Source organism: Hibiscus syriacus, unplaced genomic scaffold, assembly GCF_006381635.1.
Source record: "Hibiscus syriacus cultivar Baekdansim isolate YM2019G1 unplaced genomic scaffold, ASM638163v2 tig00112231_pilon, whole genome shotgun sequence".
NCBI classification, from domain to species: domain Eukaryota; kingdom Viridiplantae; phylum Streptophyta; class Magnoliopsida; order Malvales; family Malvaceae; genus Hibiscus; species Hibiscus syriacus.
This window is the reverse complement of record NW_024063276.1, coordinates 2030125-2043291: the sequence shown is the minus strand read 5'-3', so window position 1 is coordinate 2043291 and position 13167 is coordinate 2030125. Positions and strand designations below refer to the sequence as shown.

Sequence of the window (13167 nt, the reverse complement as noted above, 5' to 3'; positions counted from 1 at the left end):
TATTAATCATACATTCTTTAAAAAAATTAATTTATTATTATATTTTACTTATTCTATTTTCTACTAAATTCACTCAAGTTCCAATACGTTAGAACCAAACAACTTTTTGGTTTCTACAAAGGAGTCCTATTAGTAATGTATTTTAGTTCTTGAACTTAATTTTAAGTTTTAATAGGATATTTAAATTTTTTAAGTTTAATTCAATATTTAAATTTAATTTCAAATTTTAATTCGGAATCTTATTTTTTTCAGATATCTAATTAGATACTTTAATTTGTTTTTTTTAATTTTTAATTAATGCTTAAATTTAAATTCTTAATTCCAATTACTTAAAATTTACTTGAACTTAAAAGACCAACTTCAGGTATCATTTTGAATCGAGTAATCAAATTTAATTATTCATATGAAGAAAAAAAATAGGAATTAAATTGAGTCTTTCATTCAAATTCAAGTACCAATTTTGACAAAAAGGGTTTAGATACCAAATTGAATATTTATACTAAATTTAGGGACCAAATTATATATTTACCCGTCATAAGATAAAGGAAAAAAATATCTCCTTGCATCTTTGCTTTAGTTTCACCATCAAAGCCTACTCTCTTTTTCCGTGTTAATTTTGAAGTAATCGAAACTCGAGGACCCCCCATCTGAGAGAGGGAAAAATAAAACATGTCGCCGCCAGCAGCAGTTGTAGCAGCGAGCGGAGGTGGCGGAGGAGGAGGACAGCAACCGCGACAGCAGCAACAAGGCGGATTCGGACAGTCCATAACTGGAATCATAAGGATCGCCGTGTTTTGGTACTTCGCTTCCAAATTCTTCTTTCCGAAAAAGCCTGCCGATCCTTCTCACCTCATCTCCAATCTCTTCCAGAAGGGCGAACCCTTGGTATGAAAATTCATTCAACAAACTAGCCAAATCCAGCTTAAATTTTCTCTTTCATTTTTGTATGATGTTTATGGTGTTTTTTTTCCAGGATATGTGGTTATATCTCTCTGAGCACCAAAGGTTCAATGACTTTGGGAACGAATCTTCTCTTGTTTGGCATGAAACTAATATTCCTTACGCCACCTGGGGTCCTGAAAGCACTCGTACTCTTTCTTTAAATTACCATCCTTCCGATGTAAGGAGTTTGGGAACATGTCTTTCCGTTTTTACTTGCTTATAATTTGGTTATTTATCTGTTAAGAGTTGGAGCGTTTGATGAAGTTGATGTTTAAATCTCTCAGGCCTTGAAAAACAACGGTAGTCTCTATGCCCACGTTTTCTTCGCACGCTCGGGTTACCCTCCAGATCCAAACGACCCTGAATACCAGCCTCAAGCTGCCTTTGGGAGGACTCACCGTGAGTCTACCCTCAGTCATTATATTCTTTTTTGGAGATTAATGGTGAACTATTAATAACCCTCTTTTAATTGATTTCAGCTGTGGTGGAATATTTGCCCAAGTCAAGATCAGATAAAAGGAAAAGTCTGATTGGGAACTCCAAGGATGCTGAAGGGTCTGAACCTGTGGCTATGGTTTGTTCTTTACTACTTTAGCTTATTCGGTTGAAGAATGTTGTTATTTTTTAAGAATATTGTTATTTTTTAAGAAAAACAATTTTGGGTTCTAGTAGGCTAGATCGAATTTTGGTTGGTGTTTGTATGTTTGAATTTCGTTCAATGTTCTTCATGATAACATCTCTTTTCCGATATTTTATGCCTCTCCAGTTCCACTGGATTTTGGTACACTATATTGATCTAAGCGTGGAACATGTTAATTCAGGTGGCTGATGATGCTGAAGCTGATTCTAAAGATGACGGCCCTGTTGAATGGATTTCTTATTGGAAACCAAATATTACAATTAACTTGGTTGAAGATTTTACACAGTAAGTTGCTTCTTATTTTCATGTTTCTGTAATTTTCTGTAAAGAGTTAGATTGCTGTTTATCTCTGTCCGCATCAAGATATTTGCTTGTTTTCTTCTTTTGAAAATAAACTAACATTTGGGCTTTTTTTTATCTTCCCAGATATGGTCATAATGCTGTACCACCGAATGTGTCTCCTTGTATCCTTATGTTCCTCACCTTTTTGTCATATTGCATCTCAATTATGGTTTTTTATGACCTATATAAGTTTTCAATTTCTTGATTTACTCTTACAATCTTAGTAAAGCTCAAAGAAATCATTTATATTTTACATGGTACGAGTTGGATTCTGGAACACTTTGATTTTATACGACTCTGGTTTTTGCAGTGGAAATTTGGTCAAAACATAGTCCTAAGCTATGAAAGTACAAGTTTCTATTAATCTAAAGAGAGCGAGGTTTATAGTTTAGCTCAGTGACTTTCCTTATAGGTTAGCCAGATAATTAGCTGAAGATAAAGTCTGCCATTTTCATCATGAAAGTACAGATTTCTATTAATCGAGAGAGAGCGGAGGATTATACTTTAGCTCATTGACTTTCCTATAGGTTAGCCAGATGGTAATTTGGTGAAGAAAAACTCTGCCATTTTCACCATGAATTAGATCGGAAGTACCAAGGACTATTGTAGCCGTTCTCATCACTCCTTAGTATATGTAAGAATTCTGTTGGAGTTAATCTAGAAAGGAAGATCAAAGGATTAAGAAGCATCGAACTTTGAAGCTCTTTTTATAATTTTTCATTCTCAACTATTGATCAGAATATAAACTTTTATTGTTTCTCAGCTATAACATCTTTGTGCTTGAATATTAATTGAAGTCATCCCAACTCAACCAAGTCTTTTTGTTAATTCCCCTTTTATTTGGGTTTGCCTATATGATTTTTCTCTCCATTCAGACACCCAGGGGGGAATCTATGTTAATAACAACAACAACAACAACAACAAAACCCAATTCCCATATGCAATGGGGTAAGGGGGAGGTAGGGTAGTAGGCTGCTCCCAACGCCAGGTTGAGAGTAGCTTCCGTGGAAGACCCCCGGCAGTCAGAAAATCAAAAATATAGATAAAAATGCAATGCATGTATAAATAAATACATAAATACATAGTTGAACAGTATTCATATGTAGTCATTAATATCCTATGCGCGTCTTTAATAGGAAGTAATCCCTGCAATAAAACCATGCGAAAAAATCTCTGCATATAGACAGTAACGTTAGACCCGACTAAATTTAAAAGAGGAAACATGAAGAGAATGATACACAGAAGCCAACGATAGCATGTCCAGTTCTAAGCCTTCATAAATACCAATAACAGAAACGTATAAAAAGTAGAAGTCATGGAAATTACTACAAAGACATTAAAAGAAGACAGAGATGATACACCCTAATGATGTGACCCACACTACCCTAGTCTTAAGTCTTCATACTTTCCTATCAGAGGTCATGTCCTTGGTAAGGGCTAAATCCATCAAATCAGATCTCAAGCAGACTTTCCACTTCCGTCTTGGTCGTCCTCACTTTCTGGCACCGTCGACTGTAATCGAATCTACCCTCCTGACTGCATCCGACAGTAGTCGCCTAAGGGCATGCCCAAACCACCGTAGTCTTCCCTCCCTCAATTTTTCAGAAATAGGCACCACCCCCAAGGACATCTTAATAGCAGAGTTTGTTGTCATATCCCACAGAGTCCTACCACATGTTCATCGAAGCATTCTCATTTCTGCGGCCTCTGTTCTCCTTACGTGATCCTTCTTGATTGCCCAACATTCTGATCCATACAACAACACTGTCTTATTGCCATTCTATAAAATTTTCCCTTGAGTTTTAGAGGCACTTTCTTGTCACACAAAACTCCAGTAACGACCCTCCACTTTAGTCATCCCGCCTTTATACGGTGTGTAACGTTATCATCTACACCCCCATCTTTATGTATCATAGACCCTAGGTACTTGAAACAATCCTTTGAGGGGAGAACGTGTCCTTCTATGCATACTTCTACATCTTCATCGTATTGGTTCCCACTAAAGTTTGAACATAAATAATCTATCTTTTCAATATTGATCCTTAGACCTTTTTCTTCCAAAGTAGTCTTCCAGGTAGCCAGTCTACTATTCAACTCAGATTTTGTTTCAGCAACTAGGACAATGTCGTCAGCGAAAAGCATACATCATGGTACACTGGCTGGTGTCGCACAAAAGATGTCGTCCATAATCAAGGCGAAAATGTAAGGGCTAAGGGCCGACCCTTGGTGGAGTCCGATTTCCACCGGAAATGCCTCGGTGTCGCCAACTGTAGTCCTGACGAATGTAGTAGATCTACAGTACATATCACGAATCGCCCGGATATAAGCAGTTGGGATTCGTCTCGTTTCCAAAGTCTTCCAGATCGTATCGCGGGGAACACTATCATAAGCCTTCTCAAGGTCAATGAACGCCATGTGAAGATCTCTAGAATTTTCCCTATATTTCTCCATAAGCCGTCGAAGTAGATGAATCGGCTCCGTGGTAGACATGCCTGGCATAAAGCCAAATTGGTTTTCCGAAACCCTAGTAACTTGTCTCAACCTTGCCTCTATCACCCTTTCCCATAGCTTCATGGTATGGTTGAGTAGTTTAATACCTCTGTAGTTACCACAACGTTGGGGATCTCCTTTATTCTTATAGATTGGTATCACCGTAGACTCTCTCCACTCCTCCGGCATCTTGGAAGTCTCTAAAATAATATTAAAGATGTTGGTCAACCACTTAACTCCCTCTTCTCCTAGGGCTAACCACATAGTAATAGGAATTTGATCAGGATCGACAACTTTGTCCCTTCCCATCTTTCTAAGAGCCATTTTGACTTCCTCAAACCCAATCCTACTTGTAGGGCAGTCATTGGCCGTAGTATGATGGTCGGTTGACCCATCCACGGTACTATCTCTACAGGGAGAGGCACAATCATTGTTAGCTTATTAATTGGTTCAAATTTTTACCATAATTTGAATTTGATAGAAATCACTGTTGCTATAACCACATCTTGCTTACTGATAAAGATCTCTGTATCTTTCAGATAGATGCTCGTATCTTTCATTTTAACCCTTAATCATCTTGCTGGATATAATATGTTTGTTGAATTGAACCCATATTTGATGATCCAATTGTTACATATTGGAAACTACTATTTTAATAGTGTTAGAGCTTCAAATATACCGGCTATGAGTTTCTTGACTTCAGATTTGCAGACTTAAATATCGATCCTAGTAATGGAAATTACTATCCTACCATCTTCTTCAATGAGTTTTGGTTACTTAGAGATAAGTTGATAGCCATTAATGAGACAGTGACAGAATTACTTCTTAATTTGGAGGTTGGACCCATAAGCATGATGAAGTGGCAACTATTCCTGCAGATTGACCAATCATTCCAAATTCATCGCAGTTATGGAAGCATGCTTGAAGGCGAGGCTGATGAACTGAAGGTATTTTCTATCTTCCATTGCCTTGGAACTTTAGTCCTTTTACAAATCATTATAGATTATGATAAGGAAAAAGATTTTAGATTTGTAAAATGACTAAAGGTATTTTCTATCTTCCAGTGAAAGTAATCTATATGGATTGGGTTTCACTTCTAACTTGGGGTTGATAACTTGTGCAAGCTGGATATTTAATTTTTACTCTGGGTCAGGTCATGAACAGTTTTAGATTGATATTAGTCCCATTCTATAATTAAACTAGTCCACTAGAAAAGGTTGGCAGCATACTGAAGTCTCTAATGTTAGCAGGCCCGCAGCTATTCTAGTGAGAGGCTCTTAGTTGCTTATGCGAGATTAGAAAATGGCATAAGTGCTCTTGTTGCTTCTTTTAAAGAAATCCTTCAAGTTGAAAGAGATTTGATATTAAAATAAGTGGAGTAGCAAATTAAATGATATCCTTTGAAGAAAGAATGGTTTCTTCTTCCCTTGCTTCTTTCTTCTATTAGCAACCAATTCTTTCTTAACAGAACCATGATGAGGGTATTATCAATAACTTTTTTGCATATGTATTTAATTGGATTTTGTTTTTCATAAGGTTTGGGCTGCTTGTTACTCTCCTGAACCGAAAACATTCTATACTTTTCTGCTGATATGGAAATAAAAAAAAAGTTATGAATAGTGAACCCCTTATGTTGAAAGAGCTAATTATTATTTTTAGTTTGGTTGAATGCCACTACCATGAAGTTAAGGATCCTTTTATTCTCTTTTATCCTTGAAATGCTGACTATTTGCTTAATAAATTTTGTAGAGGGTCTTCCTGGAAGGAAATCCATACTTGCTAGTGATCACAATGGTTGTTTCTTTGCTTCATTCTGTGTTCGACTTCTTGGCTTTCAAGAATGGTAAATGTTTCTGTTATCTTGAAAATGTTTTGTTCTTCAAATGGTTGGGATTTTGGCCCCTGGAAACTTAGGTATAATATGTTGGTTTTTTTCTTTGCAGATATCCAGTTTTGGAACAAAAATAAGTCTATGGAAGGACTGTCTGCAAAATCTGTTGTTGTTAGCTTTTTGTGTCAGCTCATTGTTTTCCTCTATCTACTTGACAATGAGACCTCATGGATGATACTGGCAAGTTCTGGAATTGGTTGCTGCATCGAGTTTTGGAAGATAGGGAAAGCAATGCACATAGAGGTATGAGTTCATACAAACACTTGTTTTGCTGGATATCTCATTTAAATCTTGGGCACTCTAAGAAGGAAAAAGAAAAACCAGCTTTTAGATACATCTGTACTGAAAGTTTGATATTGAATGAGATCCCTGTCTCTGTGTTAAAGTTTTCTGATTCCCCGAGGATATAGGTAACCTTGTATATGATCATACTTAGTTCTTTGTTATCTGTTTTTCTTCCTTAATAAGTGTTCTTTATTCAAAGGCATAAATTTTATATCCTGTGTAACTGAATGCAGAAACCATCATTTTCAATCTGCTTTTAAGTAATTTGGGGGCATATTAGCACATAAATGCCATTTTCCATTCATGATTCTTGTTTAGATGCTTCGTTCTTCTCTACTGTTGTTACTGGAAAGATACAAGAGAACAATAATTCTTCTTACTTTTCTTCTTGGCTTGCCAATCTGATTATTTGTTTGATTTGTACTCTAAAAACCTCTGTTCTGGTCATGTTTTGATAGTTGGTCTGTATACGTTCATCAAGTTTTGCATGGATCCTATATTATCATTACATTTAATTTGAAATTTATTTTTTAGTAATTGATGGTATAACATCTAGGGCCAATCTGGCTATATCATCTGCTATCTTTCAGTTAATTTATTGCAAGAGTATCAAATTTTGCAATAATTGTTTTTCTTCAGGTGGATAGATCTGGAAAGATACCTATGTTGAGGTTCCGAGATCGTGATTCATATGCAAGCAATAAGACGAAGGAATACGATGATATAGCAATGAAGTATTTGTCCTACGTGCTTTTCCTCCTTGTTGCTTGCTTTTCTATTTACTCCCTTATGTATGAGCGACATAAGAGCTGGTATTCTTGGATTCTCTCTTCACTCACAAGCTGTGTGTATATGTTTGGTAAGCCATTTTTCCTTTACTCTTTCTTTGTATGATACCATTGTCGGTGACCTACTGACAACTGTAACATATTGATACGGCGATTTTTCTCTCTCCACCCCAGGGGGAAGTTTGATATAGTGAAAGTTCAGTTTCGGTAAAGTCAGAGAAGAAAATAGCAATAACTTCTATGACGTTTCTTTACTTGTATTTTCATCTACTCCCTTTGTAACCTTTATGCAATATGTAAAGCTGTTAGGCCTTGGTCTCTATGTCATTTTCCTGTTACTTTAACTGGTGTAAGAACTCTGGACAATTTCATCGCACAAACAACATCAATATTGTTGTTAGTTCAGACACGCTTAGGTTGTTTTCTTTGGCAAAATAACTACGATAAATCATGTATTGTTAGGCCTAGGAAAAGCCCCTGATAGGCCTAGTGCCTTGTCCTCTATGCAAGTTTCTAAGAAGGAAACAAAACAACTCTGGATAGGCAACCAAGTATTGCTTTAGGTAGAGGATAAAAAGTTACCACAACTTGGAGAGCAAGGACACTTGAAGATTAACATAACTAATTGAATTGGGTCTTTTACTTTGTGATTTGAGTTGCCTGTTTTGTGATGTTTAATCGTTATATGAAATTATCAGTAAGAGAAAGGAGACACTTACATAATGATGAATTTGATTGTCTTTAAATTGGTATGGTCAATGAGCCCCAACCTATGCTTGTTATGTGAAGGCTCACTTTCTTTTTCATCTATATGTTTTATTCAAATTTTTATGTTTACTTCTTTATATGCTGCAAAATTTTAAATTGTGCATATTTGAACTGCAATAATGTTGATTTCCTTCTATGTTTTTGGCAGGTTTTATTATGATGTGCCCTCAACTTTTCATAAACTATAAGCTCAAATCTGTGGCTCATTTACCCTGGAGGCAGATGACTTACAAGTTCCTCAACACCATCATCGATGATCTCTTTGCATTCGTCATAAAAATGCCAACACTTCATCGACTTTCTGTTTTCCGTGATGGTAAGATATAATTTTTTTGTTTTGTTTTATTTTTTAATTCTCATGATTTGATTGCTTTGGAGGGATGCAAAAGAGAAGAGGAAAAGCTGTTAACCAATGGTTAAGCTATGAAATAGGAAGGTGGTTTTGATTGTAACCATTGCAATAAAGAAGTTGCCATCCTCCTCCCATTCCTCCTTACCAAGCAAATATGTTGGTTTTGGATTTATAATCCTAACAGAAACAAAGGGGATAATGACTCATTATCTGATAATCTGTTTGATTTTGTAAGGGAAAATTAATTATGAAAGATCCTCAGTAAAGTTTCATTAAAAAAAGAAAAAACAGAAACTTGCAACTCATCAACTTGGAATGTGTATTTGAGATAAGTGCTGGTTTAACCTTTTGTCTAATCAGTCATTGTACTTTTACATACTCAAAGGGTAAGAGCATGCCTAGCTATTGCAGTGTTTCTTGGCCTTTTACTCTTTGAAGTTATTATTTGCTTTGAATACATAGAGTTGAGTATATATAGTCACAAATGCTGATCCTGAGCGAGTCTAATTTGAGTTAAAAGAACATTCTGGATTACAAATGTTCTGTAAGTATATTGTGTATTCCATGGATATCAGGGGTAATTCTCATTCTCATGTTTGTTTTGCAGATCTTATATTTTTAATCTATCTGTACCAGAGGTGGGTATATCCTGTGGATAAGAAACGAATAAACGAATTTGGTTTTGGTGGCGAGGATGATCAGGCGTCTGGCAGTACAGATATTACCACTGCCGATGAAGATGATAAGAAAACCAACTGAACTTGGTTTGGCTGTTCTTTTCCCGTTAGTTTAGCTTTTAGCTACTCTTTAGTGAAAAGAAACGTAAAATTTCACGACAGATGCTTTTCTAGTGTTTGCTTTAGAAAATTGGGTTGGAAAAGAAAGAAAGAGACGGAGGTCTGTTTCCTCTCCGGAATTGCAATAGAAAGAGCTGTCGTTATTCTCAGATTTTTAGTACCATGTGAAGCTGGATAACATGGTTGTATCAAGATCTTCTCTTTTTGCTTAATTTTTAAATTTGATCAATGTGAAATTTGGTTTTTTTTTTTGTTGTTGACATTTTTACTCTATAGAATGAGATGTATAACTTCCTAGTCATCCTAAGATTTAAACAAATCATATTACATGACCCGGCATTTGCTGTGATATTAGGTAATGATGAATCAGAATCCAAATCCATTTTATGATTTTGGTGTTTCTCGATAGCCCCCAAATGGCCCTGCTTCTTACTTCGTCATCGACAATACTCCTTTGTCGGTTGGTTTAAATCAAAAGTGGAGAAAAGGATTTAAATCTGAAACTCTTAACTATTACTGTTAATCATGTCTTACCAATGCAACTACTTTCTAACAGCTTGTGTCACGTCTTAATTAAATATCTGACAATCGTTCCAACATAACATCACAATTAGCAAGTATTGAATATACCCCCTCTTTCATCCTAAAAAAAGCTTGGCCACCGCACTTTGAAAGAGAGAATAAGGCAAAACAAAATATGGTTACTGAGCTAATGAGAAGAAGAGCAGCGTCTAGCATAAAGCTTCAACTTCTGCAGACTCCAACAAACCCCAAATCTGTCAGATATTTAAAAAAAAATATTCTCCATTTTTACAAGCTGAAAGTCAAGTTGGAAGAACTGCAAAGGTGAGTGCTGAAACCTTAGGGTTATAAAAAATGAGTACTTCACTCTATGGAAGCATATAAAAATCCCAAGGTGATTTGCTTTACTTGGTTTATATATAGTTCTCATGCTGACATTAAAGTTTATATATAATCGAGCTTAGCAGGATGTGATTGGAGTGTATTACTGTTTTTGTATCTAATAACCTGGCTTGCTGGCTTCTCAATATTTTCTGATAAAGCAGAAAAAGCAAATTCCATTGCCGGGAATTGAACCCGGGTCTCCTGGGTGAAAGCCAGATATCCTAACCACTGGACGACAATGGATCGTCGATATTTATGTTTTAATAATTTATGATATTGTTTTTACAATATCTGATGATGTTTCAAAAGCCATGGTCACCCGAGAAGTGTGCTTCCTCACTAAGAATCATGGTTGATCAAATGTTAAATTCAAGTTTGATTTTCTTCATCTAGTTGTTCTGATTCGGTTGAATGTTGGACTACTTTTGGTATTAAACACAGCATTAGTTTTTTAAGTAGTTTCTCTCATGCTCTTCATCTCCTTTGTCTGTAGGGAGGAAAACAAAATTATCGACTCGGTTACTAGAAATGATATTTTGTTTCCATTTCTGCAATTGTTCTATCTATAACAGTTTGATTCTTACTCTTCCAGGAAATCAAATTAAATCCAAGATATTCTATCAACAATGATGTATATATTTTCTGTTCTACCCATCCTTTTGAGTGTTGAACCCCTTGAGTTGTTACACTGCATCAATGTTCCTTGGTAGTAGGAGACAAGTAGATTTGTCCACTGACCTGCCTGCCTGCCTTTGATGTGAGTCTTAGCATTTTGCGTTAGCATTGGTCTGTAAATAGGATTTTCCCCCTTCAGCAAGTCCATCACTTGTGTCCTTTGAGAGATGATTATTGACAATGAAGCTTAATCGCCTATACTTACCACTAAAAGATTAGGATTCGCTCCTCTAGTCTAGTCCATTGTTACCTAATTTCGTGATTCGCTTTGATTCGTGAAACGAGTACAAAATTATAATTCGATAATTTTATTGTTTGTGGTTCGTTGGAGGTATACTTCTTCGGAGACATATATATAATGAGACTCAAATTTAAGTACTCAATGGTAAGAGATATTAGTCTTTGTCAACTATGTGGAACCTAATTAGTAATTAACAACGATTAATATTTTAATTTTTATAAAAGAGAAGGACTAGATTTGTAATAAACCAAAAAGTGTACTAATGAAAATACATATATTAAAACAACTTTATTTTTTATTGAATTTCGTGCGTTATCACCTTCTTTACTCTACTCTTCTTTCTTCGCAAGTTTTATTTTTTTCTCTCTCTCCAAAAGCTTTTAGTCTCCACCGTCGATGATTAAAATATCGATCAAAAGAGAGCCGTTAACTCCACCGTCAACGATCTGCATCATCGGCCCTTTCACCGCCTTCATTACCCTTTTTTCCACCCTTTCTCCCACTGAACTTATATTCCTTTTTTTTCTATGATGGTTGATGGGTTTTTGGTTCGCTACTTTCATCGTTATGGAATGTGTTCCTTAACGATTTGGCACGGGGACGAAACCCGAATTGAAACGAACGAATCCAAGCGAGATTCGTGGGGTGGGGGGCGAATTAGGTAACACTGGTCTAGTCTGTACTGCAGATCAAGGTTGTCCCTTTTGATGTCTCTTCAAGCATATTTTGACATCTCATCTGATGCTGGAAAATGTTAATGTTCTGTATCTAATAACCTTGCTAGCTTTTCAATATTTTCATTCTAATGATGTGAAAATAGTCAAATTATTTTCTAACTAGAAGTTACGATATTGAAGAAAAAAAATTCCATTGCCAAGAATTAAACTCGGATCTTGGGTAAAAGGCAGATATCCTAATCACTGGATGACAATGGATTATTGATATCCCTAAAAGCCATATTATTTGTAAACATCTGTTTTTGTTCGAATTTAAAAAAATATTAATTATTATTATTATTATTAATTATAATCTAAACCACTAAATAAACCAAATACCTACCCACTATCCCCACTACAACCCACTCAAACCACCACCACTCAAACCCACTCATCCACCATTAAATTCCACTCAAAATACCTATTCCACTATACCCACTAAACCTAATTATTCTCCACAAAAAAAAAATATAAATAAATCACATACAACCACCATTAAGGGGGAAAGAGAGCATATCATCGAGGGAGGAGAGTTGGGGTGAAAATAAATAGAGAAAAAAACTTTGAGAAGGAGAAAAGAAAAGGGAGGGTTTCTCACCGTGCATTGTTTGGTTTCTTGGCCAAATACCAATCAAATTTATTTAATGCTTCACGTATGGAATATTTGTGAAGCGGGCCCTCCATGGTTGTAATTTTCATGTCCTTATCATCAATGAAACTTTTAATATTGTTTTGATTTGATTTCTTATGTTGATTATTTTGTATTTTCGTCCCTATTTACCTTTAAATGTTTTATTGTTTTATTTAAGTATGAGCCATTGTTTCTTATTTTATTTATAATTAAGATGTGTATTTTCATGTTAGATTGTTTTAGTTTTTATCTGTTTGATTATTGCATGTTTATTAATGTTTGATTTTGGTCCCAATATTTTTAGTTATTTTATTTTAGTCGTTATTTGGGCATTTAGGATTAATTATTATTTATGGATTATTTCCATTTTTAGTACATGTATTTTTTAATATTGGTAAGTTTGATTCTATTTTTTTATAATTATTATTTTAGTCCTTTAAATGTTTGTCTTTGTTATTTTAGTCATTTAGGTTTCTAATTTTATATTTTAGTCCTTTAAATTCTTGTTTTTCTATTTAATCCATAAAGTTTCCATTTTGGTCTTTTAAGTTTATAAATATCAATTGTGTAAAAGGATTTTTTTTAAATAATTAATTCTAAGCAAATTAATTAAATTTCAATAAACGGATCATATTTTAACTTTATATTCAATTCATGATTTCCACTATTTATGACAACGTGTAGGCAACACAGTACCAATTTT

General features: G+C 35.0%; 1 protein-coding gene and 1 non-coding gene across 2 annotated transcripts; one reads left to right on the top strand and one right to left on the bottom strand.

The window, feature by feature from the left end:
- Window positions 1-609: 609 nt before the first annotated feature.
- On the top strand, window positions 610-9545 carry LOC120176300 (cleft lip and palate transmembrane protein 1 homolog). Its single transcript, XM_039182749.1, has 12 exons — window positions 610-885; window positions 974-1120; window positions 1227-1341; window positions 1422-1516; window positions 1764-1867; window positions 2009-2046; window positions 5126-5361; window positions 6164-6257; window positions 6358-6548; window positions 7230-7449; window positions 8295-8462; window positions 9106-9545. Exons 1-12 carry the CDS (start codon window positions 670-672, stop codon window positions 9255-9257), a joined length of 1776 nt encoding a protein of 591 aa, XP_039038680.1. The 5' UTR covers window positions 610-669; the 3' UTR covers window positions 9258-9545.
- Window positions 9546-10372: 827 nt separating this feature from the next.
- On the bottom strand, window positions 10373-10444 carry TRNAE-UUC. The gene has a single exon. It is a non-coding gene; the product is annotated as a tRNA-Glu (tRNA).
- Window positions 10445-13167: the final 2723 nt, after the last annotated feature.